Source organism: Amphiura filiformis, chromosome 19, assembly GCF_039555335.1.
Source record: "Amphiura filiformis chromosome 19, Afil_fr2py, whole genome shotgun sequence".
In the NCBI taxonomy this organism is placed as follows: Eukaryota; Metazoa; Echinodermata; class Ophiuroidea; order Amphilepidida; family Amphiuridae; genus Amphiura; species Amphiura filiformis.
The window spans coordinates 13,761,427-13,785,669 of NC_092646.1; the positions used below are offsets into that span (position 1 = coordinate 13,761,427).

The following is a 24,243-nucleotide window of genomic DNA, read 5'->3' on the forward strand; positions in this document are numbered from 1 at the left end:
TAAGTCCGCCCGGGGAAGTTATAGGGCGAACATGCCCCATCCTCAAAAAAGGCTGAACGTGCCCCTTGTGCACATTTTTGTATTTTCATCAGGGTATGCAAAATACAAAATCGAATAAGGAGTTTATAACTGCATTAAATCTTTGACAAATCCCATATGTTCCCAATACAGATTTCCATTAAAACCATCTGTATTTATGTATCAATGATAATACAACATTATGAATGCAAGAAAAAATTACGTTTTAGTGTAATTTTTTTGTTTTGGCTGCAGTTCGATGAACACGTCCCTATATGTCGCGTAGCTAATATGAGAAGTTTATAATAACCTACGTCACCTAATTTTGCCACCACCAAATTCCCCAATAGCCGTAGTGCTGAGAAACAAGGGGTGGGCGAACCTGCCCCCAGGGCGAACACTCCCCGCTCTCCCCTACATTGATTTATTTTAAATGTTTTATATGTTTGTTATGTTTTTTTAATGGTATGCTATGCTATGCATGGGGACATCTGGGTCAGGATGGGTGGATCTGGCTGGTGTCCTGGTCACAGGTCCCCAACTCAACACAAAAATTGACAACCATGAGATGAGAGCATGGAAGAAAGAGATGAGAAGGAACCACAACGACTTCGATCGGCCAAGTTTTAATCCGCTTATCTATTGACGCATGAAAAGAAAAGCTATCAATGGTTCTTCGTTTCATGTATGATCCATTTACCATGATCGATGCTTGGCGAAATCATTACTGAAAAAAAACTATAACAAACCCATCCACGAACAAACAAACGCTACCCAGAAGTAAGATTCTGGAATTTCACTGATGCTCTGAACATGTATAGTACCTTTGTTTTGGGATCTACAGTCAAACTGTTTTCTTGATCGTATCGTGTAGAAATGTCCTTTAAAACATCGAAAAGGTCGTCAAAATCGGCCCTTTTTTTGCTGAATTTCAGCTTTAGCAAATAAGGTAAGATTTTGGTGACTTTTTCGATGAAAAATAGATGTAATATGTTCTTAAATAATGCACAATGTTCCGGTTGAGTCCGGTACATAACACCTGTTTAATTTAATAGTTTATATGTGTATAATCGTAACTAGCTAACTTTCGTTTCAGTGCCAAAGACTGCCAACTCTGAGAAAAAAGTCATCAAAGTTCGGAAAATTGGGCAAAATCGAAGAAAAAGATGTAGGCCATCAATGACCGATGATCACGTCACCAGAGAAAATCATATAGGGTGCTTGCACGGAAGGTCATTAGTTCAAATCATCCTTCAGACACACTCCAGAAGACATGCAAATACATGGAGTACAATACCAATCACCTATTTAACGCGGGTATTGATCAAAGTAAATCCTCATGAATAACAATGTCAATTAAATGTCGGTAAAGGGAGTGGACAAAGTGAATGCGTTTGTTGTGGTTCCTTCTTCTCTTTCTTCCATGATGAGAGTTACCAAATAGCGCGGAAAAGGGATATTTTTTACCAGTAGCGAGGACCGCGAAATTGGGAAAATAGGGGGTATTTAATTTGGACAGTCCGCAAAATCTGACCATGAAATCAGCAAAATAGGGGGTATTTAATTTACACTCCGCGAAATTTGGATAAAAGGGGTACGGTACTAGGGAAATTCCGGTAATTTTATGTCAATATTTAGTGTCACTGAAAAGGGGTGTTTGAAATTCTAGTCATTGAAAAGAAGTGTTGGAAATTCTAGTCATTGAAAACCACAAAAAAGGGGTTGTTTTTGGCCAAATTTTGTCCTGGATTTTGCATGAAAAAGGAGGGTAAATTTAATGAAAAATCATTGCAAAGGGGGTCCTTAAAAGATTTGGTAACTCTCATGGTTGCCAACTTTTGTGTTGAGTTGGGGGGCCGGGCAGGTGGGCAGTCTGTACTGCTCTGGGTAGCGTGCTGATAGCCAGGCGCTTGGCTGAAGTTGGAGTCTAGGCAGCGCAGGTAACACCTCTTCCTTTTTTACTGCATAGCACTCTAGCCTGGATGGAATCCCTGCCTGTGCTCTAGTCGAAGATGGTGGTTCTGTGGCTGGCCTTCGTCCAGGTGATTAATCCAGACCCCATCCCTCCTGGCTCTGATCTCTCTTTTCAATTTTCACAACCCACATGGTTTTGTGCCTTTTTTTTATATTATTTTGTAATTTTCATATTTTAGTTAAATATTTTATATGTTTCTAGAAGAATATTGTAACATTTCCATAAAAAATAGATTTTTGTGTTACTTCATTACTTCTACTTTCACATGTCCTCTTTTAATTATGAGGTAAACAAATGGGTACCAGTAAAACAAAGAGAATCGCTATTTCATTCCAGTGCCTAGCTATGTCGCCAATGCATGCACAGGATCCACAACCTGTTCATCTATCAGGGCACAGTTCTATGCTTGTACACTCATCAAATGACCTTTGAAAATGTGGGTAGAAAACTCATCCTCTGCAACTTGAGGTGAAATTTTGTACTATGATTGTTTAATTGAGGTTATTGAACTGTGCCAGTGGGATGAGGCCATTGTGGTTCATAGTGATGTCAGTAAGTAGATCATGACTTAAGGCCCATTCATACTACGCCATTGTGTGTTGCCGATCAGTATATTGATTACTTTTTGCAGCAACTCGCCAAGTTAAAATGTATTTTACTTTATTGCGATATCGCAATGTGGTATTTTGAAGTATGATGCAGTGTGGCACCGCACCGCACTACAGAGCAATTGTGGCGCAGTATGAACGAACCTTTAGGTCGATCCTGGATTGGCTTGTGTTATGGATATCCTGTATATCATGTAAACTGCTCAAATAAAGAAAGTCCGCAGTCATGTCACCCCTCCTACACCAAAACCTGATCTTGTTATGACAATTTGATTGAAAAGGTCGTGTTCAGTATCTTGTTAGCTGCAATTTGATACCAAATTTGCTGCATAAAACTCTAAATTCACAGAGATTGATACCAGTATATGAAATTTGGTGCATTTTCAAAAGTTGCATATTAAAAACCGCCCACGCGGACCTGTAGAGGAGAATGGCAGAGCGCGACCATTGACATAGCCCGAAACAACCGCTAGGTCATATCGATCGCATCGTGCCCTAGCATTCATCAGTAAAGCACTGTGCAATCCATGCGTTTTAAATTAACAATTGAATAAAGCGCGCACTTGGGATAGTCGACATGGACCCATCGTGGGCAAGCAAGCTTGACCATATTGCCACGCTAAGCAATTTCGACCGCGTGCTTCATTTGATTTGCAACTTTTGAAAATGCACCAAATGCCATAAACTGGCATCATTCTTTGTCACTTTTGAGTGTTTGGTATCAAATTTGGTATCAAACTGGAGATAACAAGATTCTGCCTACAACCGTATCAATCAAATTGTCATAACAAGATCAGGTTTTGGTGTAGGACGGGTTATATGACTGCGGACTTTCTTTATTTGAGCAGTTTATATTATACAAATATTGACTGCTATGAGGGGCATGGTTAAAATTATAGGCCCAAGGTGATCTCAAAACCATGCTATGACCCGAGGCTACGCCTCGGTCATAGCATGGTTTTGAGATCACCTTGGGCCTATAATTTTAACCATGACCCGAATAATGCAGTCAATATTTGTTTTATATACCGCATTAATATAGATTTTTGTCATCTGATTGGGTAAAAGGCCTATTTTATTGTTCATTTTAGGCCATGGTAAAATTTACAAAGAAAGTTTTTCGTTATGAACCGATTAAGTCATCAAGCAATTGGCAGGCAGCGTTAGCGCCGCATGCGTAATCTTGAACACGCTTATCGCCAGCCAGAGAGTTTGATCGGGCCTTTTTGCACGCGCGATGCGAAAATGACTATGCCGGGAATAGTCTTTTTAAAAGACTATTGCCGGGAATAGTTAAAAAGGAGGGCATAGCTAATTCAATGACTGCACTTTTAACCAATCAGATGACAGGAATCTATATAAGAGGTATATAAAGGGTGTTATGAACATTGCATATAATCAACAGTATATTTCATCACTGTTCATCAGTACCTAAAGGGTGCACACCACCAAATCATTTTTCTATTCTTTTATGTGTTATAGATGAATTCATCATTTTCTCATGGCTAAAACTCCATGGTTCATTCAAAACACCATTTTGCCTAATGTTTATGATATCTTCTATTCAGAGGTGTAAGTCTCGGCTCGCATGTTTTTCAGGGAGTGGATCGTTACCTCACTTACACCTCTGTCTATTATATCAATCTGTTGCATATCAATCTTACAGCACACTGCTTCTAGCACCCAGCAAATATACATTTTACAGAAAGGGTTTAATGTCGGGTTATAAAAAGAGTGTAAGAACGTTTTAATAAAATTCATAAAACGTTTTTGAAAACATAATGCTAAAAGAATGTTATTTTAACTGATGACAAAATATTTTGCAAAAATGTTTGCCCAAAATATTCTACAATAATGTTTCATTCATGATCTTATAACCCGACATTTTTCTTTTCAAACTTTTTTTCCATTAAATCAATGTGGTTTTCAGAATGAAAACTATATTTTTCATTGTTCATTGTACCAGCCATTTAGCTTGGACCCAATTTGGGGGTGTGAAATCTAAAGCCATGGTTTTTAGCTGTACGCTGCAGCTCTAAATATGTTCCTCTGTTAGTGGGTACATAAGTATATGCTACTTCGTAATAACTGCTAGGCAGCCAAATAGATCCACGGTCTGATGTGTGTAAATTGGCAAACATCAAATTTTCAGTGCAGTGCAAAAACAATATATTTCTGGTACATCTAATTTGTCCATATCTCTGTGAATGGATTCCATTAAAGAGTGACAATTGCATATTAACATGATTAATGAGATGAAATTAGCTTTTCATGTGTATTATTTATGTGATGAGAGTATATGCATATATGCATTGGAAAGACTGCAATAATTACACATAAAAGTACAGTATAGGCCTAAATTACATAATACCACATTAAAAAGAGTGTGAACATGGTGAAGGCAGTGCAGGATGAATCACAAACCAATTTTACCGACAAGAAAAAGTATATAGTTTCTTACTCTCACATCATACTACATACTCCATAGTACAATAAATTTTAATCAAGTTATTTATGAATTGAGAACCATAATGTATGTAGGCAGGGGCGTAGCAAGAGCATCAGGGGCCCATGGACAAGGAGCAGTACGGGCCATTTTAACCAGGGCAGGATTTACCTAATGGGGGCCCTGTGCCAGGCCAACATTTGGAGGCCTTTAACTCATGTGCCGAGGAATTAAGGCATGTGCACTCAAGTCAGTGGCCAAGTTTAAGTTTGCGTATAATATAGAGGGAGACTAACATGTTTTGTTCCGATGTTATTAGGACATTTGCTATTGGAAGTTGCTACCGGAAGTTAAAGAAGAAACAAAAAAGGAGAGAAGATGAACAAAGAAGTCACTTGGCACCCAGAACCTTAGATCCCTCGCATGCCAAGCACACAATCACCGACCGGTAGCCACACCGGTTACGCTGCCCCAGGCAGCAATTACTGTGAGCATATAGCATTTAGGGTGATTGTGTCTTCATCACAGACCCTGAAATTCATGCATGCGCAGTGGTTTTCAGACCCTGAAATTCATGCATGCGCAGTGGTTTTCAGACCCTGAAATTCATGCATGCGCAGTGGTTTTCAGACCCTGAAATTCATGCATGCGCAGTGGTTTTCAGACCCTGAAATTCATGCATGCGCAGTGGTTTTCAGACCCTGAAATTCATGCATGCACAGTGGTTTTCAGACCCTGAAATTCATGCATGCACAGTGGTTTTCAGACCCTGAAATTCATGCATGCGCAGTGGTTTTCAGACCCTGAAATTCATGCATGCGCAGTGGTTTTCAGACCCTGAAATTCATGCATGCACAGTGGTTTTCAGACCCTGAAATTCATGCATGCACAGTGGTTTTCATCATGGTCTTTTGTGGTATATATGTGGTATCTAGGAAAATACATGTTATTTAAGGGATATGCCTCACATCTAGCAAGGATGTGCTTCCTGGATCTTGCCCCAAAAATACTAGGTTTACCCATCTTGGGTATTTCCCTTGAAATCAAATCACAGTATTCAAAATCTTATTTCCTTTAATATTAACTATACCAAAGTAGTCACTATGGACTACAATAGCATCATCCCAGTGGCATAGTCCAATAACCTCAATTACATGATGTTATGGTCACCAAAATGACCCAGGCCAAAATCACCTGCTTCGGGTTCACGCAACACCAAACACACAAACACACTGTTTCTTACATAGAACAACTTATGATTATTTATTAATTAGTGCAGTATGGCTATCAATTAAATTCTTATACAATACTACAACAATTATCAACATTAATACAAAGAATATCTTTAGCTATAATTACTTAACCAAGCCTGGAGATCTTGATTGGCTGACTTTCTGATGATATTCTGTTGATGGTCTCAGTTCTTGATCCAAGATCCGGCAATGTCCGCGATCCTATCTATCCAAGGTAAATCTCAGTCCAAAGTCCTGATGACTATATCTTCGCTATCCTAGCTGCTATGCTAGTGTTCTCCAAATGGTCTTCTATGTTGACCGTAAACTCTTCTCTCGGAGATCTCTTGAGCAAGCTTTCTGCTCCACTTGACAAGACTATGTCAGACCAGCAATATACCACAGTTCGATGATGGAGATATTTCAGTCTGCCGCTTCTTTGAGTCGACAGCACAATCAAGCACTATTGGCTCTACTACCGCCTTTGGCGTATTTAATTCTCTCCAGCACAAGAACCGCGAACCGAAGTTTGAAGACTTCAATAATTATGGTAACTTTGTACCAATACTGGCTAACATAAATTTCACAGAGTTATCTCTTACAACTCAGTCTCCTCTCTCTCCTTCCTGCCAATCATTCAATCCCCAGGCTTTTTATACTATTTCTTATGATTCTAGATTAATCTAATTACATCACTTCCCAAAATAGTGCATGAAATCACCACAAGCCAATCAGACTCATTACTCTGTACACAGTTCTAAAAATAGCACATTACCTCAACACAAACCAATCACAATCCTTTTAATACCTGTGTACAGTGCTGCACTGTGATTTCTTGGCATCGTGCCAGCAGCACTTACTGCTGTGGTAATCATGTTCTATTTGATTCCATTATGATCCAGAACTTTCTCCATATTACTAAATATGCACTTTTTGATCACTTTTAATCATTTAACCTTCTAGAATATTCCATGTATAAACAAATGGAGATAAATCTCACAACAAGTGAAAAAAAATGTTTGATGACAAAATACAAAACTGTTAATGAATATTATCATAATTTGGGGGCATGTAACAATGATCATAGTACAAAATTTGACCTCAAGTTGCAGAGTATGAGTTTTTGTACCCAAATTTTCAAAGGTCATTCAATGAGTGTACAAATGTATTGGGGTTTAAGAACTGTGCCTCTGATAGATGAGCATGTTGTGGATCCTAGTGAGTAGGTTTATAGTATTTTAACCTGTAAGCTATTAAAATACCTTACATGTGAATCTGTCTGATAAAATTTGGCATAAGTTTTAAATTTTAAAGTGTACAACCTCACCGCATGGTGGGGTTTGTTGTAGGCATAAATACTATTAGTCCATTATATTTCCAATATTTAGTGGACAGGCCTGTAACCAGGATTTATTTGGGGCTGATATTGAAAAAGTGGACCTTTTTTCCAAAATTTGGACCTTTTGACCTTTTTAAACCAAAAAGGCATTAACTCCCCTATTTTTTTGATCGCTACGCTCGCAAATGCGACTTTTTGGGTCAAAAAAGGGAACTATTTGGGGATCCCCCCCCCCCCCTCTGGTTTCTGGCCTGTTAGTGGAAACTTAAAATGAATTGGGCTTTTGGAAACCAGTGTCATGTGATGTCTATTATGTGCTGGCCATATGGCCATGGTCTCAATTAACTTTGACCTGAAACTGAAAATATGGCCTCCAATTTGTGGTATTGACCTTTCAGTGAGTATTTTCTCAATCATGCTTTATCAGGACACAGTTCTTCAACTCCAATGTACTTGTACTTAATCAGAATGGCCTTAGGGAACAAACCAAAAGATCGATGACGTCCAATAAACATAACTAGTTTCGTTTCTCAGCCGACCCCCTCCCTCCCTGACAGAAACGCCCGGCAGAAACGTAATGCAGCTGTCATTTGTAAGACGCACCTATTGACCCCCGGGAAAGGTGCGTCATGGGTGCGTCATGTACCACCATATTGATGACGCATAGTACCGTCATGGAGGCAAAAGGTCCGTCACAATTTGACCAATATGTGTGTCATGGTCAGTCAATGTGCCATGAGTGCGTCGGAAGGTGCGTCAGAAAAAATAAACATGGCTACACGGTCTCATGGTCTACACGGTACACATATCTCCAAACTTGCCCAAGTTCCATTATGATTTCTCAAAAATCTTTCTCTTAATACGGCAAAGATTTGTCATGACACATTGAAACTACCTTTTGAGAAGCTATATTCTGATTTATATGTTCATAATGTGCTGAAATAATAATTCTACGGCCCATCTACTACACACATTTTCTGTGTCTCGATGGTTTTGTTTACACGGAGCGTCCATGTTGGCCCACGGTAAAAGCCATCGCAGGCAGCTTTTCACTAACATGCATATTTCAAATGGCTTTTTCTATAGCTGCTGCATATTGGATAGGGCTGAGAAGCTGATAGATCGCAGACCCTGATAGATCGATAGATGATTTCTATCCTTGTTCAAAACAATTCCGTCTATGGGTCTCAAAGTTATGATTTTTGAGACCCAAATCTTACTTAAATATTTGTGTAAATATTCAGGAACATTGGTTTTTATATTCTGCGATACCTTTACTATTTTTTTGTAATGTATATTGATGAATAAAGTATACTCTCATTTTGAGTTACGGAAACATTTTCGATGAATTGATCGGAGAAGAAAATGGTGCCCGTATGCGGAAGTGAATGCATCCATGCATCCTTTGTGTAAATGGTACGGTCTTTTGCATACATCATTTCTGAGATCGCTTATGAATGAAAGATGGCCTATTCCATTGTAGAATGGGGTGACAGGGGCGATAGAAATATAAATTGTTGCTCGAAAAGCAATTCGTTCCTGTGTACAAGAACGAAATTTATGTGCGTCATTGGGTGAGTCATTTCATGAAATGGTGCGTCACAATTTCAATTCATATGTGCGTCAATGCTGTTTAATGGTGAGTCACTTTTAATGACTGAGGGTGCGTCATGGTACACAAATGTACGACGCACATGGGGACAATGACGCACCATTCCCGGGGGTCAATAGGTGCGTCTTGCAAGTGACAGCTGCATAATAATAAAATGTTGAAAAATTTGACATAGTAATAATAATGACACATTCTTCAGACCTTTTTTCCAATTTTTCATGTTTTTGACGCCCTAAACGCGATACGCGAGTATCGTGTCTACCCATGAAAAACTACCCTTTTTACGCGTTTTCATTATGCGCGGATGGTGTACAGGCCAAAATGGGGGGGACCCCCCCCCCCCCCCGGGTTTGGCTATATTTTAGAAATATGATTTGTTCAGCTTTATAACAAGCAAAACAGATTTTAAAAGGGCATTTCGTGATCCACAGCATCATCCCCCCACTTTTCTATAAAAAATTGAGATTTTTATATCACTGGAAACCTCTGGCTACATAAAGTTTATGTACAAAATATTTCGTGCAGATTAATTCGTTTAGAACAAAGATATCGTGAAATTTGAATTTCGTTCTGGTATACCAGAACGAAATTACAACACATTGTCTATGGAGTAGTGTTATAGGCCTATACACATTAAATCATGCATAACTCGTAGGCCTAAACGCAAAATCGGAATCAAATGAAAAGTTGGGAATAAGCTTTTTTCGTGGATATCTACTGGAAACTGTCACCCCGGGGTCAAAGCAGGGGGTGACGAAAAAATAAGGGGCAGCGGAAGAAGGGGTGGCAAAAACAGGGGCGACAAAAAACAAAGGGGCAAAATGAATTAGTAAAGGAAAGAGGGCGCAAAAATTTGAAAAAGTAAAAACAAAATTTGTACTATATATCAAAATTTCTTGCTTTTAGGGTGCTAGCGCTAAAATCCTTCTTTTTTTTTTTTTTTTTTTTTTTTTTTTTTTTGCACTTCACTTTTTCAAACCACCGAAAACAAAATTGGGTCAACCTTTTTGGGCTGTTGGGGAGGCAGCAAATTGAATTTTCTTCAGCCCCCGGGGTTGGAGCAGCCACGGTACGCCACTGGGGAAGACTTCTCATGGAGGAGGAAGGGGCTGTCAACTTTAATATGGCCCGGCCGGGGGCCCGGCTACGCACTGCAACTTGGCATTTGGCGCTAAATTTCAAACTGGTGAGTACCCTTAAAGCATAATTGGCATACAGGCTATCAATAACAGAAACGTCACTCGTCGCATGCAACAGGTGCAGCCGCTGCAAACGAAACTTTTCAACATGACCAAGGATTTCACTGACTTTTTGTACAGTTTCTAAAGAGCTATCTGGTTAGTCTAGGACGAGACGAATCAAAATATGGCCAGTTTAAGAATTCCACGTTCAGATGGGTAAGTTATAAATATTTGTTACTTCTTAGTTAGTATCAACATGATCAAGCGCCATAAATGTCAGTGATGTACTAGACTCGCTGAGTCTCATGGACGCCGTTCCTATGTCCATCAGACTCGTATTTCCCATTTTGGATGTCAATGGGAAATACACACTTAACGATTTGCGCCGGTTAGAAACTTGAAAAAAATCTTTAAAATTTTATCAATGTATATAAAAGTGGTACTTATTGTGCTTGCTAATTTAAGACTCGGTTGTAACAAAATTAAGGATCGAATGCATTTTAGTGTCCAAAAAGGCAAAATTATCGTCAAAGTTCTGCGAAATCGGCACCCTTGCGAAGGGTTCAGAATTGAATCGAAGCGAAAATATCCGATCTTTGCGATCAAAAACACAAAATTACAACTTTAAACATACTATTGGCAAAAGACATTATTACCAAACAATATAGAATAGAAAATTTGACATCATTTTCTCAAAATATTGAAGAAATTTGCTCACTAGACATCGAAAAAAGTACGCAATCCAATTCCCGTTCAAACGCGTGAGAAACTGAAAGTGCATAATCCCGACTGGTGATGTACATGCATCATCATCATTGCATGGCTGATGTGAATTCGGAATTGTTATGCATGTAGTAATGTATGTACAATGATGTTTGAAGTTGTTACCTACCCTGTTCCAGTATTATAATTAAAGACCGAGATAAAAAGAATTTATCGCGCCTGACGTCATCTGTCAATCTAGTCCTAGTATTAAGTAGGAAAATCGAACACAGACATGAGCGGGTTCTTCATATCAGGTAATACCCAATGTAAAAGTAAATGTCGTCACTTTCTCAGTTACTGGGACTATCTGTCAATCAAACTCGAGCACAGCTTGTTTACAACAAGTGTCGTGATGATAACTTGTTGAACGCGGTCGCGGATTTATAACCGGGCGCCATGATATTGTTAATTTTGCACCTTGAAACATGCAAACCATCTCAAAAGTTAGGTCTTTATAGTAGGAAACTTTCTTAACCAAAGGCACCATGTCAACAATGCATAGAAAAGCTACTTTTTGCCTTGTCAATGCTTGTAAAAGTACGTAATTTTTAGCCATTTGTTGCTATTCCTTTTCTCCGATCAGCACCAGATAGATCGGTCTCTATGCGCAATTAACCTGTAAACCAATCAAAGATCGTAATTGACAGTGACAACTGTGACATCAGACGCAATAAATTCCTTTTATCTCTGTCTTTAATTATAACTGTACCTCAGTAAGGGGGGTGTCATTTTCTTCGATGGGGGGTAATGAATATGTCAGTGACCGGAGACAATTTTTTATGACCCCCTATCCCAGGCAAAAAAATTTATTACCCCCTATCTATCTTGGGTCGTAAATGTTTATGACCCCCCTTCCGCTTCTACACAGACTCAAAACAAATTATTCATTGCCAGAACACTAAGGCGAGGAGTGCACCAAAACTTTAGAGTGAAGCACACACACACTTCCGAAGAAAATGACAGCCCCCTAAGTTCATTTATTATTGATTGTGATGTTATTGAACAGGCCAGTAAATTTCAGTGTTAAAGGTCAGGGGAGGCATGCTGACAGGTCTCAGCCGTCCATCAAATGGAATATCTAGATACTCATTATTATTTAATACCACGCTATCAACAACTGTAGGTATAAAGGGCAAATTCAAATACATGTAGCACAGTGTCATCGACCCTATATCTTCATGACAGGAATCGCCATGGTAGGTTGAATCCACAGCCACGATTGGCCATTTGGTTCAGACCTTTGAAGCTCTTTGAGACGAATAATTAGTAGAGGGACATCACTAAGGCTACTCACAATAGCCGGGTAATTGATCTTGGTTGTGCGTGAATAAGCTTGTACACATTGTACTCCATTGAGGTCAATGGTCATCGACTTTTATACTGCCTACAGTGAGTGCAGCTGTACTACACGCTGTAGTCCATACAGGACCAACGCAATATAAAACGGTCAGATTTTGAGTTCAAAGCGCCGGCCAATTTTCAAAGCGCATTCTAGCGACTATCATATCTGTTCAACACGTATTTTCAAGTGTATGAGACCACGTCTGGTTGCTTGAGAAAAATTCATTTGCGGGAGATATTCATCAATTTCTAACCCAGTATCCGAAGATTTTCGTCTGATATCAAAATCGTGCATAGCAAAAAACTGAAAACCATTTTGTCAAATTCCATAGCAAAGTTACATCTTGTTACAAAGAATGACTTTCATCAAAATCAGTGGCGTGCGCGGGCCAGGTTGTTCAGTTCCCCCGAATGGACTCACCCTTAAGGCGTGCCCCTGGTGGGGTTTTAGTTTTTTAAAAGGCTAAGGAATCCTATTTTGAGGGGGTAAATTTTGATGTATTTGCACTGTCCCCCGAATGACCAACAAAAGTGGGGGACCTCTGCCCCCCCTTTGCGCACGCCACTGATCAAAATTGTACTGCATCAACTGTAAAACAAAACAGCGTAGTCTGAGTCACTCTAAGTCTCTTAAAGAAATTTCTATTTAAAATTCCATGTGAATTCTTTCATCACATTAAACATAAATTATAGACAACATTTAATGTAGGTTTTCTTGGCCTATCTTTATACTGCCTACAGTGAGTGCAGCTGTACTACACGCTGTAGTCCATACAGGACCAACGCAATATAAAACGGTCAGATTTTGAGTTCAAAGCGCACGGCCAATTTTCAAAGCGCATTCTAGCGACTATCATATCTGTTCAACACGTATTTTCAAGTGTATGAGACCACGTCTGGTTGCTTGAGAAAAATTCATTTGCGGGAGATATTCATCAATTTCTAACCCAGTATCCGAAGATTTTCGTCTGATATCAAAATCGTGCATAGCAATTCATGTGTATCGATCCCGTGTATTCATTTTATTGTCTCTGCTGCACCAAATAATTCTTAGCCAGGCGGTGTCGGTGTGTGTAGGCCTATATCAAATTAAAGCCCTTAACTAAAGAAAGCCAAAACTGAAAACCATTTTGTCAAATTCCATAGCAAAGTTACATCTTGTTACAAAGAATGACTTTCATCAAAATCAGTGGCGTGCGCGGGCCAGGTTGTTCAGTTCCCCCGAATGGACTCACCCTTAAGGCGTGCCCCTGGTGGGGTTTTAGTTTTTTAAAAGGCTAAGGAATCCTATTTTGAGGGGTAAATTTTGATGTATTTGCACTGTCCCCGAATGACCAACAAAAGTGGGGGACCTCTGCCCCCCTTTGCATGCGCCACTGATCAAAATTGTACTGCATCAACTGTAAAACAAAACAGCGTAGTCTGAGTCACTCTAAGTCTCTTAAAGAAATTTCTATTTAAAATTCCATGTGAATTCTTTCATCACATTAAACATAAATTATAGACAACATTTAATGTAGGTTTTCTTGGCCTATCTTTTCTTTTAATTTTCTGTGTAAAATTTGTATTGTGTTTGGGCCGGTGTTTCGGCTAATTTGGCTGACTAGCAGATGTGTTGTGGTTTACCTTTTGTACCTGGAATGAACAGCTGTGGATCTGGCCACATACTCACACATGCAATTTATACTAGAATCTTGAGCTTATAAAGTTAGTATTTAAGTACCAGTACTGACAAACTGATAAGTCACTCTGTGTTCTCAATCTCATTTTGTAACTAAAATGGGCTTCTCATGAAGCTTATAAATCGGTACCTGCCGGACAACCTGTTCTTCAGATAGTATACCAAGGCAAGCACCCACGTGTCAACTGGTATGTGTGGGTGCTTGACCGGACATAGGGGGCCTGGGGTACCCCCCTCCCACCGATATGTTTTAGAGATAAAATATAAAATGGGAACAGCAAAAAGTAAAATGTCATTAAAATTTCTAAAAATGGGAAGCAATTGACATTAATTTAATGGGGACAAAAAAATTGACTTTGACCCAAAAAGGCTGGATACATGCTGTGGACATACCTTGAAAACTTGCTATGTTTTTTGTGAGCCATTATTGGGGCGCCCTCTACGGAGGCACCCACCATATAGGCATGACTTTGTGAAAAGCTTCTAATTTCACTCTTGCTAGATTTACTCCGCAATTGTTTTGCTACAATTATGCCCTTGCTCAGAAATAAAACCACAATATGCTTGGATTTAATTTTATTATTGTTTTCTGATATGCACGGAATAAAATGGTGTGCGTATATTCTTTGTTTTAAAGACAAAATGAATGGATTTGTAAAAACACCAAATAAACCATGACCTTTGTATGGCTTAATCCAGTTTACCGCCTCTTAGAACCCGATAGACGGTGACCAACACTATGGACCACAATAGCCTAATCTCAATGGCATAGTCCAATAACCTCAAATAAACAATCATAGTGCAAAATTTGACCTAACTTGCAGAGTATGAGTTTTTGTACCCAAAGTTTCAAAGTCATTCAATGAATATACAAATGTATGTTGTATTAGTTGTCCTTGTTTAATACGAGTAGGCATCTTATCAAGATCAAGATAGTGATAGTGACATAACAATTACATGCTTATCTTACTATGGTCTTATCTATTTGCATGATGTAATTGAAAATTATGGTAGATGAAACAACTGGCTCCTTTTGCATGGAAATTAGAACAAATTACTATACAAGCTGTATCAAAAAGTTTGGTACCCAGCAGTTTTGATAGTTATTGAAAAGCCTGGTTCTTCCAAATGCAATATTGAGTCCCCCTTAATGATAAAATGATCAGACCATACATCTTTTGTGACTGTTTATGACATTAATCAACAAATTATGCGGATCCTAGATGTGTCGAGGATGTAACGTTTATGAACAAAACGTTACATTGTATTTTCAACATTGTTAATCATTGCTACGGGTATGTTAACAAATGAAAGTTCTGCAATTTTTTTTTAATTCTTCAATGCTAAGTATTCTTTTGGATATCATCAAATTGTAAATCTGTAGTCAGTATTCTTTTGGATATCATCAAATTGTAAATCTGTAGTTAGATTTTCAGTGTGTTAACAACTATGTATCAAAGACGTTACGTTCATGTACAAAACATTAACGTTCTTATCTTGTAAACATTGTATACCCATAGCTGCTTTTATGAAGAATGTTCTGTAATTGTTTTTTATCCTTCATCTCTATTAGATTTTCAGTGTATTAGCAAGTAGATGATGTTTATGTATCACAGACATAATGAGACATTATACATTCATAAAAACTTTTCTTTTTGGTCAACATAGGCGTAGATCCCGGGATAACAGAAAAAAAACATGGGGGTGGGGGCATCCCCCAGTAAAAACCCAAAATAACAATAAATTCACCTTTTTGCGGTAATTTTGGACAAAATTTTTGCCCCCCGCCTTAAATTCATTTTGCCCCCCCCCCTTAAATTCATTTTGCCCCCTCAATGCCCCCCCCCTCCGAAACAAATTCTGACGCCACCACTGATTGCAAAACTTCCAAGTAGTATGTGCTTTATTTTGTATGGAGGTAATGACCCTTGGGTAGTTGGGTATATTGACATGTGTGATGTCAACATGTGTGAGGTCAAAGGTCATCTAGGGGTCACTTTAAAAAAAAAAAGTTTTTAGAAACCATGGAAGCCTCTTAAATGGTATTCCCAATTTTTCGGTCCAGCATTGTAATTAGATGAGAGAACCGCTCTTCTGATGGGGACATTACTTTACGCACTGCATAGTTGACTCATTTACTTGTTAATTATGATTTCTTTCTTTCTTTTTCCAACAGAAAATGTCAAGTGGATCAATGTGATCGTATCTACGAAATCAGTCATAGACCAAATATGATGCAGAAGTTTCATACCTTTCAGAAGCAAGACAAGTTCTGTGATATCACCATCAACATCGGCGGACGGTCATTCCGTACTCATAAAATGGTTTTGGCTGCAGTGAGTCCATATTTTGATTCTATGTTTTCAGGGAGTTTTGTGGAGAGCTCCAAATCTACTGTAGATATAGACGGAGATGGTCAGATATTTGAGAAACTGTTAGAGTATTCGTACACTGGAGAATTACATATGAATGCAAATACCATAGTTGGTGTGCTGAAGCTAGCTTGCTACATGCAGATTGAGGAGATCATTGGTCAGTGTTCGAACAAGCTTTATAAGTACCTAAATGATGGAAAAATCTCGACTGAAGATTCTTTAACCCTGGCAGTGCTGGCTTCGTCTTATGGAAAGCCTGTAGGCAAGTTGTTAACTCTTGCTGTAAGGTCTATTACCATGAAATTTTCCAAGTTCATGAAGACTGAAGCATTTCTGGAGGGAATGTGTGCCGAGTTCTTTGAAGAAATTCTGTTGGAGCCGCATCTGGCTTTCTCCACTACAGAGGAAGAGGTTAGTTGTATTTTGGTCTTTAAAGTACACCAGGCACAAAAAGAAACTCGTCAGTTATATTCATCCTTGCTGTTCAATAACTTGATAATTTTGGATTATTCTGAAATATACATTTTGTTAATTGGACTTTTCTTTCTCATTTGACACCCTGTTCATGAACATTGAGCAAGAATTGACCAAGATATGCGCCTCCAAACTCTCAAACCCTAAAATGAAAAGTTGCAATTTTAATGATTCAATTGTACCTGCTACACTGTGTGCTTTATTGATTGGCCCGTGGTGCTTGTGTGCAATACAACTGTGCGTTCCCATTGAAAATCGTTGAAAATGCAACTTTTGATTTTGGGGTTTGAGGCTTTTGAGGAGCATATCTTTGTCAAATTCTTGTTCATTTTTCAAGAACAGGGTGTCAAATGAGAAAGCAAAGTCCAATTAACAAAATGTATATTTCAAAATAATCCAAAATTATCAAGTTATTGAACAGCAAGGATGAATATAACTGACAAGTTTCTTTTTGTGCCTGGTGTATACGTAGGTGTATACACTAGTTCCTAAATTTGCAGGAGAGCATTAAATAGCTCTTCTGGAGCAGACCCGTTGAGAGCATTTACAATAGAATGTATGGAGAGAATGGTCAACTGAGGAGAGCCAAAAATCACTCTCCCATATATCAGATTTAAAGGAAGTCTCCAGCAATCACAACATTATGCCTTAGCGTGTGTTTTTAGTTTACCTAATGATTTTAACTTGAATTATCGTTCTAAAATTGACCTTGAATAAACGCCCCCCCCCTTGGGAAAATGTTACGCCCCCGGGGGCATTTATTTGACGAAATACGGTATGTAAGAAAAATAATTATCAAGCACGAATCATGTGGTTTTATTTAAAACAAACTAAGTACATGTAATAGTGACCATAATAACAAATAAAAACATCCGTCTCTCAGCCAAAATTGTCAAGTGCAATAACCTCCCAGTAATACAATGAAGGCTGACGACAATTGAGTACAAATAACCATTACGTCATTGCACTAAGACAATTTGGAATTTTTGGGAATAAAGGGAATTTGAATATTGTGTGTTAAGGGTCGACTGTTTTTATGGTCAATATGAGTTTATTTTTAAATAAAACCATGTGATTTGTGTTTGATAATTATTTTTCTAACATATAAGGCATAATGATTACCGGAGACCTCCTTTAAGGAGAGCAGTAGAGAACTATTGCTCTTGCTCTCCTCAAAAGGCAGTCCCTGAAAATTGTACAGGATGTGCCACACATACTTTGGAAATGAGCTTTCCAGGTAAAATCCATGCACCCCTCATATAGCTCCTTATGGAAAGGCATTTCAAATGGAGTCACCCAAATATAATACAATATTTGCCATCGCAAATAAAACACCCTCCCCATTAGGGATTTTGATCAAATCTGAAAAGTAATTGGATTCAAATAATGACAGCAGAGCAGCTTGAATGCAGGCCCATAACTATGGGAGGGAGCAAAGGGGCAGATGCCCCCAAAATTGGAAAAGGCCAAAAAAGTCCCTTTGTTGACCCTAAAAGTCCTACTTGCAAGCTTTGTGAGCAAAAAAATAGAGGTTCTATGCCTTTGGTAGGAACAACCAGTGAAGTGTAGCGCAGGGTTGGCGATTTTTTTTTTTTTAAATCAAAAAAATCGATTTATTTGATTTAAATCGGATTTTTTTCATTTAAATCAATTTTTTTGATTCCAAGAACTGCTATACCCCATGATAAAATCAAAAGAGACCAGTGAAATGCTAAACATAATTATGCACAATCCTATCAGGTATTTTAAAAAAATCAAAACACATTTTTAGATGTGAAAATTTCAATGAAAAAATTTGGTTTAATCATTTTGGGAAAAAACCTGCTGAATTCTGCATCTTGAAAATGATTTTTTAGCAATAAATAAAATGACATCATAGAGGTATTTAATTATACCCAACAGTTGTAGAAGCATTACAAATGAAGTAAAACAGTCAATTGAAGATAGAAATGAACTTAAATTTATCAAAAATGGTAAAAACTGAAAATGTTGATTTAAATCAGTGATTTAAAAAAAAATCATTTGATTTAAATCATGATTTAAATCGCGCCAACCCTTGTGTAGCGTAGCCAGTGGGAGGAAATAGGAATGAGAAATGTGCCCTTCTGACAAACAATGAAAGAGAAAATTGTTGGGAAGGCGGGAAAAGAAAAGGACAATATCCAAATAAAACCCTTTTTTCTGGAAACTCAAAGATTTTACACTGTACAGTCTTGTACAAAAACCGGTATCGGTATGTATATACCAAGTCAAAATGATGCAACCGGGAAATTGGTTTCATCTTTGCCCCCTTCCAAGAAAGCTGGCTAAGGTCAGCGAAAAAGCAGGCAGTCTCAAAAACCACCTTGTCTATTCCTTTAACTGCATGTAAGACCCGTAGTTTCAATATTACCATTCTTATAGGTTTTGAACAGTGTGATCCGGTGGTTGTCTCATGACGTGTCTACTCGTAAACAACATGCAGCTAGACTGTTGAAGACGCTTCGTTTAGGAGTTATACCTGCCTCAGAACTGACAAAAGCTGGCAATTTTTTTAACAAACACGACATGGCAGAGTGCAGCGAGATACTGAGACGTGTTATAAAAGGACCTCGAGCCAGAAGTAGCAGATCCGATGAGCTGGATGATATGTTTACACCAAGAAACATTATCACTGTAAGAAATTATGCAATACTGTTGGTTATCAGATTCATCCAAGAGCTTGATTCATCCCATTGAATAATGTTTGGACAAAGTGGTTTTGGACCCTCTGACATAAAAAACTGCTGCCAATTTGTTAATTTAGCATCTTTTTCTTTAACTTTTTCACCACATGTTCTTAGAAAGATTCATATTTAGAATATTTAGCACTTTTGAGAATAGCTGCACTAAACTCCGAGAAATTAACTTTTCAAATTGGGTAAAGTTCCTTTTGGACCACCCTGTAGTACTAGTGGTAGGCTATACAAGAGTGAAAAAAGGGTTATGTTTCAGATTTCTTAAGGCACCAGCTTTAGTGATGCAGGATGATCTCTGGAGCATTTACAGTGGCGTAACTAGGGGCAGGGGGGCAACATGCCCTGGGCGCCACCCTTAGGGGGTGCCAAATTGACCAATTCAGCATCGATTCTGTGCCCCTCCAAGCGATGCAAGTCAAAATAATATTTCAGCACAAAATCAATTGAAAGAACATTTTAAGACCGATATTTAACTTCTAGTAACCAAAATTAGTGATAGGCCTTAATAGTCCAAAATTTTGCGTGCATGCGCAATTGTTTCAAGAATTGGGGGGATTATGTATCCTTAGCCCTGGGCGCCATAACCCCTAGCTACGCCACTGTCTGTGTCTAAGATATTCTTGGATGGGGTAGGGCGCCAATTTTGTTTTTTGCCCTGGGCGCTACCAACTCTAGTTTTGCTACTGAGCATTTTAGACACATTTGTGATGTGGTATATCAAAAGGACAAGAAACACAAAAAAAACCACAGTAAAATACTATCTGCAAACATACTTGGCCTATTAATAGATAGCGCTATTGAGGTCACAATCTTGTGGAGATGCCTGCCCCCCCCCCCAACTCACCCCCACCACAGCATATCTGAACACTCCCTATTGTTCTCATGATGAAACTTTGTATAAGTTAATTTCTGTATGTATAACAACTCCTCCCCTTTCAAGACAATTGGGTCAACAACAGTGGTATGGAGATGTTATGCTGGTTTCATACTTTCCTGCCGCTTGCCGCTCTATAGATGATTTTACTTCACTGCGCAGTCACATCAGAAATGCTAGCAAGTTGAATGCTGGGAGTTGAATTCAAGTCAACTCGGAGCGGTGGCGCTCTGACGTATGAGAACAAAATATGATTTTGGAGCCGTGCTGAGCGGCTTTTAGAGTCGTGCCACTGCCGCTCAGCGGTATACCACTCCGCTTGCAGACAAATGCAAGCAGCATGATGAAGCGTCACGTCGCTCAGCGGCAAGCAGCAGAAAGTATGAAACCAGCATTACAAGTCTGAGGTTAAATGGTGATTGTGAATTATTTTTGTTTTTTTTTTTTTCCCCACTCTCTATTGGTGGAACAGATGATAACACAATGGTGTACTTCAGCAAAAGAGACAAAGACTGGGTGGTACCACAATGCCAATTTGCAACTCCTCCTAAACTCAACCAAACTTTCCTTCTACAATGCATATCTCCTTTATTTACCACATCTATTGTTGCGGATAACATGCTCTACTACATAGCTGAAGGTATGTGAATTATAGGTTAATAAATGCCTATGACTTGGTAAAATCATGGGGAAAACCTGTGGAATTCTTCACCTTGAAGATGAATTTATAACAATAGATAAAATGACATCATTGAATCCAAAAGAAGTAGAAGCATTACATGTAGGAATGAAGTAAAACAGTCCATTTTGATTTAAATTGTGATTTGAATCAAGTCAATCAACTGATTTTAAATGTCCCAGCCCTAAATTTGGGATGCTTTTTTTAGTTATAAAATATGGATGCCATAATCAATTTTAAGAAAAAATGCTTCAAGGCAGAAATACTGAACTCAAAATTGACTTCACCTGCAAAGTCCCCCCCCCCCCCATTTAATTTGCTGCATCACAAATGAGCTACTGAAATAAAGAGGGTTCTGTAATTGTTCTCAAAGAAATAAAACAAGGGGCCACTTATATAGACCACCTGACATGTGACTTCATTGCCCGGCAGTATGCGCACAAATTATGGCAATTTCCATTGTTCTTTGACCTGCAGTGTGCGTACGCATCATAGTTTGCTCAGGGCACATGCATTTTAAATCGCCCACCACATTTCATTAAGTACAAGAAAGTCATTGAACAGTGTAGCGGTTCATTCAAGCATATTGATAGACCAGTCCTTCGCCTTTGTTGATAAACAGTGATGTCAAGTGGTCTATACTTTGAAAAAACAGTGGCATGATTGACGGGTCTATACTTTCATGTGTTGTCATCCTCAGGCCCATAAATGCCATTTTTTCCAAAATTGCAAGCAATTGCTACCCTAAGCATGGACTGAGACGATGTGTGCAAAAAAGTACCTTTTCCCGCGCATTTCTGCTCGAGGATGACAACACATTTATTCTGAGTGCCCCTCCCCCGAAATAAAACAACATGGTCATATTATCCTCTATTTAAGCAACTCTGAACTTTTATTTGATTTATAGGATATGTACGTGTCGAATATGATGACATTGATGATTCTGATTATGATGATGATTATGAGATGCTGGTAACCAAACTAAGGAAATACGATCCAGAATCAAACTCGTGGAAGGATCTCGCAATCCTGGGATCAGAACGAAGCGAGTTTGCACTGGTGCATCTGGATGAATTTTTATATGCAGTTGGTGGCAGGAGTTGCGATGCTCCTACTTCGGGTAGACCGCTACGATATTGGCGGAATAAGTGGATGTCTGTAGCTCCTTTAACATGCAACTATGGTCATCCCAACGCTGTGGTTTTTAATGGGAAGATTCTTATGTATGGCGTAGAGGTGGACTCATCAGGTAAGAGTCTTCACTCTTACTCATTAGAGATGTATGATCCAGTTAACAATGTATGGCAGAAGCTGGTATCTGAAAAGTACCTGGCATCATCCTTTGAAAAGCCAATGCTTACAGTTCAAGATGGCGAGTGTTATCGCATAGTCCACCAAAAAGAAGGGACAAACATGATGGAAGAAGGATATGAAAGCGATGAAAGTGATGGTGAGATAAATGTTAGTAAAATCACCATCAAAGAGCGAAGGAATGGTCGAGTGACAGCTGTGATGGGAGAGCAGGAGAAGCAAGTGCTTGAATGCAGTCACACGTTCTGCATGAATGGGAAAGTATTTGTGTTTCTGTCGAGTGACAACACGGCCATATACAACACGGGAATTGATGTGGAGGACATTGGAGAACATGGATTAGACAAGAAATGGAGGGAATTGTATCAGTTGCAAAATGTGGGCGAGACTGAATGTATTGTGACCTTCACATTTGACATTTTAAAGTTGCAACCAAAACAGTAATGATGCATCTGACTGGACTTAGGGAGCGTATTGCATATTTATCCCCTACCGTATTTCCTCTATTAGTCACCCCTTCTATTACCCCCCCCCCCATTTTTTTTTCAACCAAAATGTTGAAAAATCCTGAAATTTGCATGCTATCTTGTCTATTTAAGCTTACCACTGTCTACACGCGATCAGTAACAGTTGAAAATTACACCGCAAAACCCGGACGTGAACCGGTTTAACCAGAAGTCATTGACCCTACGTTCATACTTCGTCATGATCCCGTGATTTTTAAGCTTACATTTTTAGGGGGATTTATCGTTGTAAAAATGAACTCTAATAAAGGCCCCCCCCTCCTTTTGGAAAATGCAACACCCTGGGGGCATTTAATAGAGGAAATATGGTATGTTTGATTTGTTCAATGAAGCGGCAGCCAGGCAAGGGGCGGATATCGATCCCACTCTAAAAGAACAATGGAAATTGCCATAAATACAAAATGGACTCTTTTGTGGCAATTTTGACACCAATTTTTGCAAAAAGTGAAGGGAGCTGGAGGAGCGTGATGCCCCTTTCAAAAATCTGGTCTGATGGTTACGGCCTGTAAAACCGGGCCAAAGTAAGATGCCAAATTTTTGTCAATTTTGTCCTGGTATTTCGAGCCTGGGGGTGACTGAGTCCCCCTCTCACAATGCATACATCAGAAACATTGATTCCTGATAAACACCAGTTGAAGTAGCTTCCCAGCAAACACAAAAACTGACATATAAACATTTTCTGACAACCTTTTATAACCTTTTGCGAATGATGTTGAAAACGTTTACCTTAAATACCTTTGAATTCAAACTATAATTTGAGTCATTTCAATTCCAGATGACCGTATTATCTCATGTTAATGATTGTTACCCACCAGAGAGTACAAAATTGTGAGGTACAGCTTTCTGGTTCTCAAACCTTAAAGAGTTTTTTAAAGTCATGTTACTCAAAATAACATTTTATGAGTTACGTCTTTCTGGTTCTCAACCCTCCCATGGTTAAATGGAAATAGATACTTTATTTGGGAGATAATACTTTGAAATCTGTCTTTTTCCATTGATTTAATGTAGTATCACTCCTGATAACGGAAAAATACAGTACTTTTACTAATTGTTTTGTAATTAAACACATATTATTCTTAGTTTTAAAGTAA

The 24,243-nt window shown here is 38.7% G+C and overlaps 2 protein-coding genes across 2 annotated transcripts; both read left to right on the forward strand.

The window, feature by feature from the left end:
* Positions 1-10,483: 10,483 nt before the first annotated feature.
* On the forward strand, positions 10,484-19,765 carry LOC140140395 (kelch-like protein 28). The gene is made up of 3 exons (XM_072162155.1): positions 10,484-10,627; positions 16,375-16,984; positions 19,451-19,765. Exons 1-3 carry the CDS (start codon positions 10,596-10,598, stop codon positions 19,763-19,765), a joined length of 957 nt encoding a protein of 318 aa, XP_072018256.1. The 5' UTR covers positions 10,484-10,595.
* Positions 19,766-21,092: 1,327 nt separating this feature from the next.
* Positions 21,093-23,979, forward strand: LOC140140270 (uncharacterized). The gene is made up of 2 exons (XM_072162060.1): positions 21,093-21,278; positions 22,225-23,979. The coding sequence occupies exons 1-2, from the start codon at positions 21,122-21,124 to the stop codon at positions 23,070-23,072; spliced, it is 1,005 nt and encodes a 334-aa protein (XP_072018161.1). The 5' UTR covers positions 21,093-21,121; the 3' UTR covers positions 23,073-23,979.
* Positions 23,980-24,243: the final 264 nt, after the last annotated feature.

What these genes read in the sequence shown, in the direction of transcription:
- LOC140140395 (XM_072162155.1), top strand. Translation starts at nt 10,596, where the DNA reads ATGGCCAGTTTAAGAATTCCACGTTCAGATGG. An exon ending in AGAATTCCACGTTCAGATGG is followed by an intron (nt 10,628 to 16,374) that starts GTAAGTTATAAA and finishes TTTTTCCAACAG; the next exon opens with AAAATGTCAAGTGGATCAAT. An exon ending in TCTCCACTACAGAGGAAGAG is followed by an intron (nt 16,985 to 19,450) that starts GTTAGTTGTATT and finishes CCATTCTTATAG; the next exon opens with GTTTTGAACAGTGTGATCCG.
- LOC140140270 (XM_072162060.1), top strand. Translation starts at nt 21,122, where the DNA reads ATGGTGTACTTCAGCAAAAGAGACAAAGACTGGGTGGTACCACAATGC. An exon ending in GCTCTACTACATAGCTGAAG is followed by an intron (nt 21,279 to 22,224) that starts GTATGTGAATTA and finishes TTTGATTTATAG; the next exon opens with GATATGTACGTGTCGAATAT.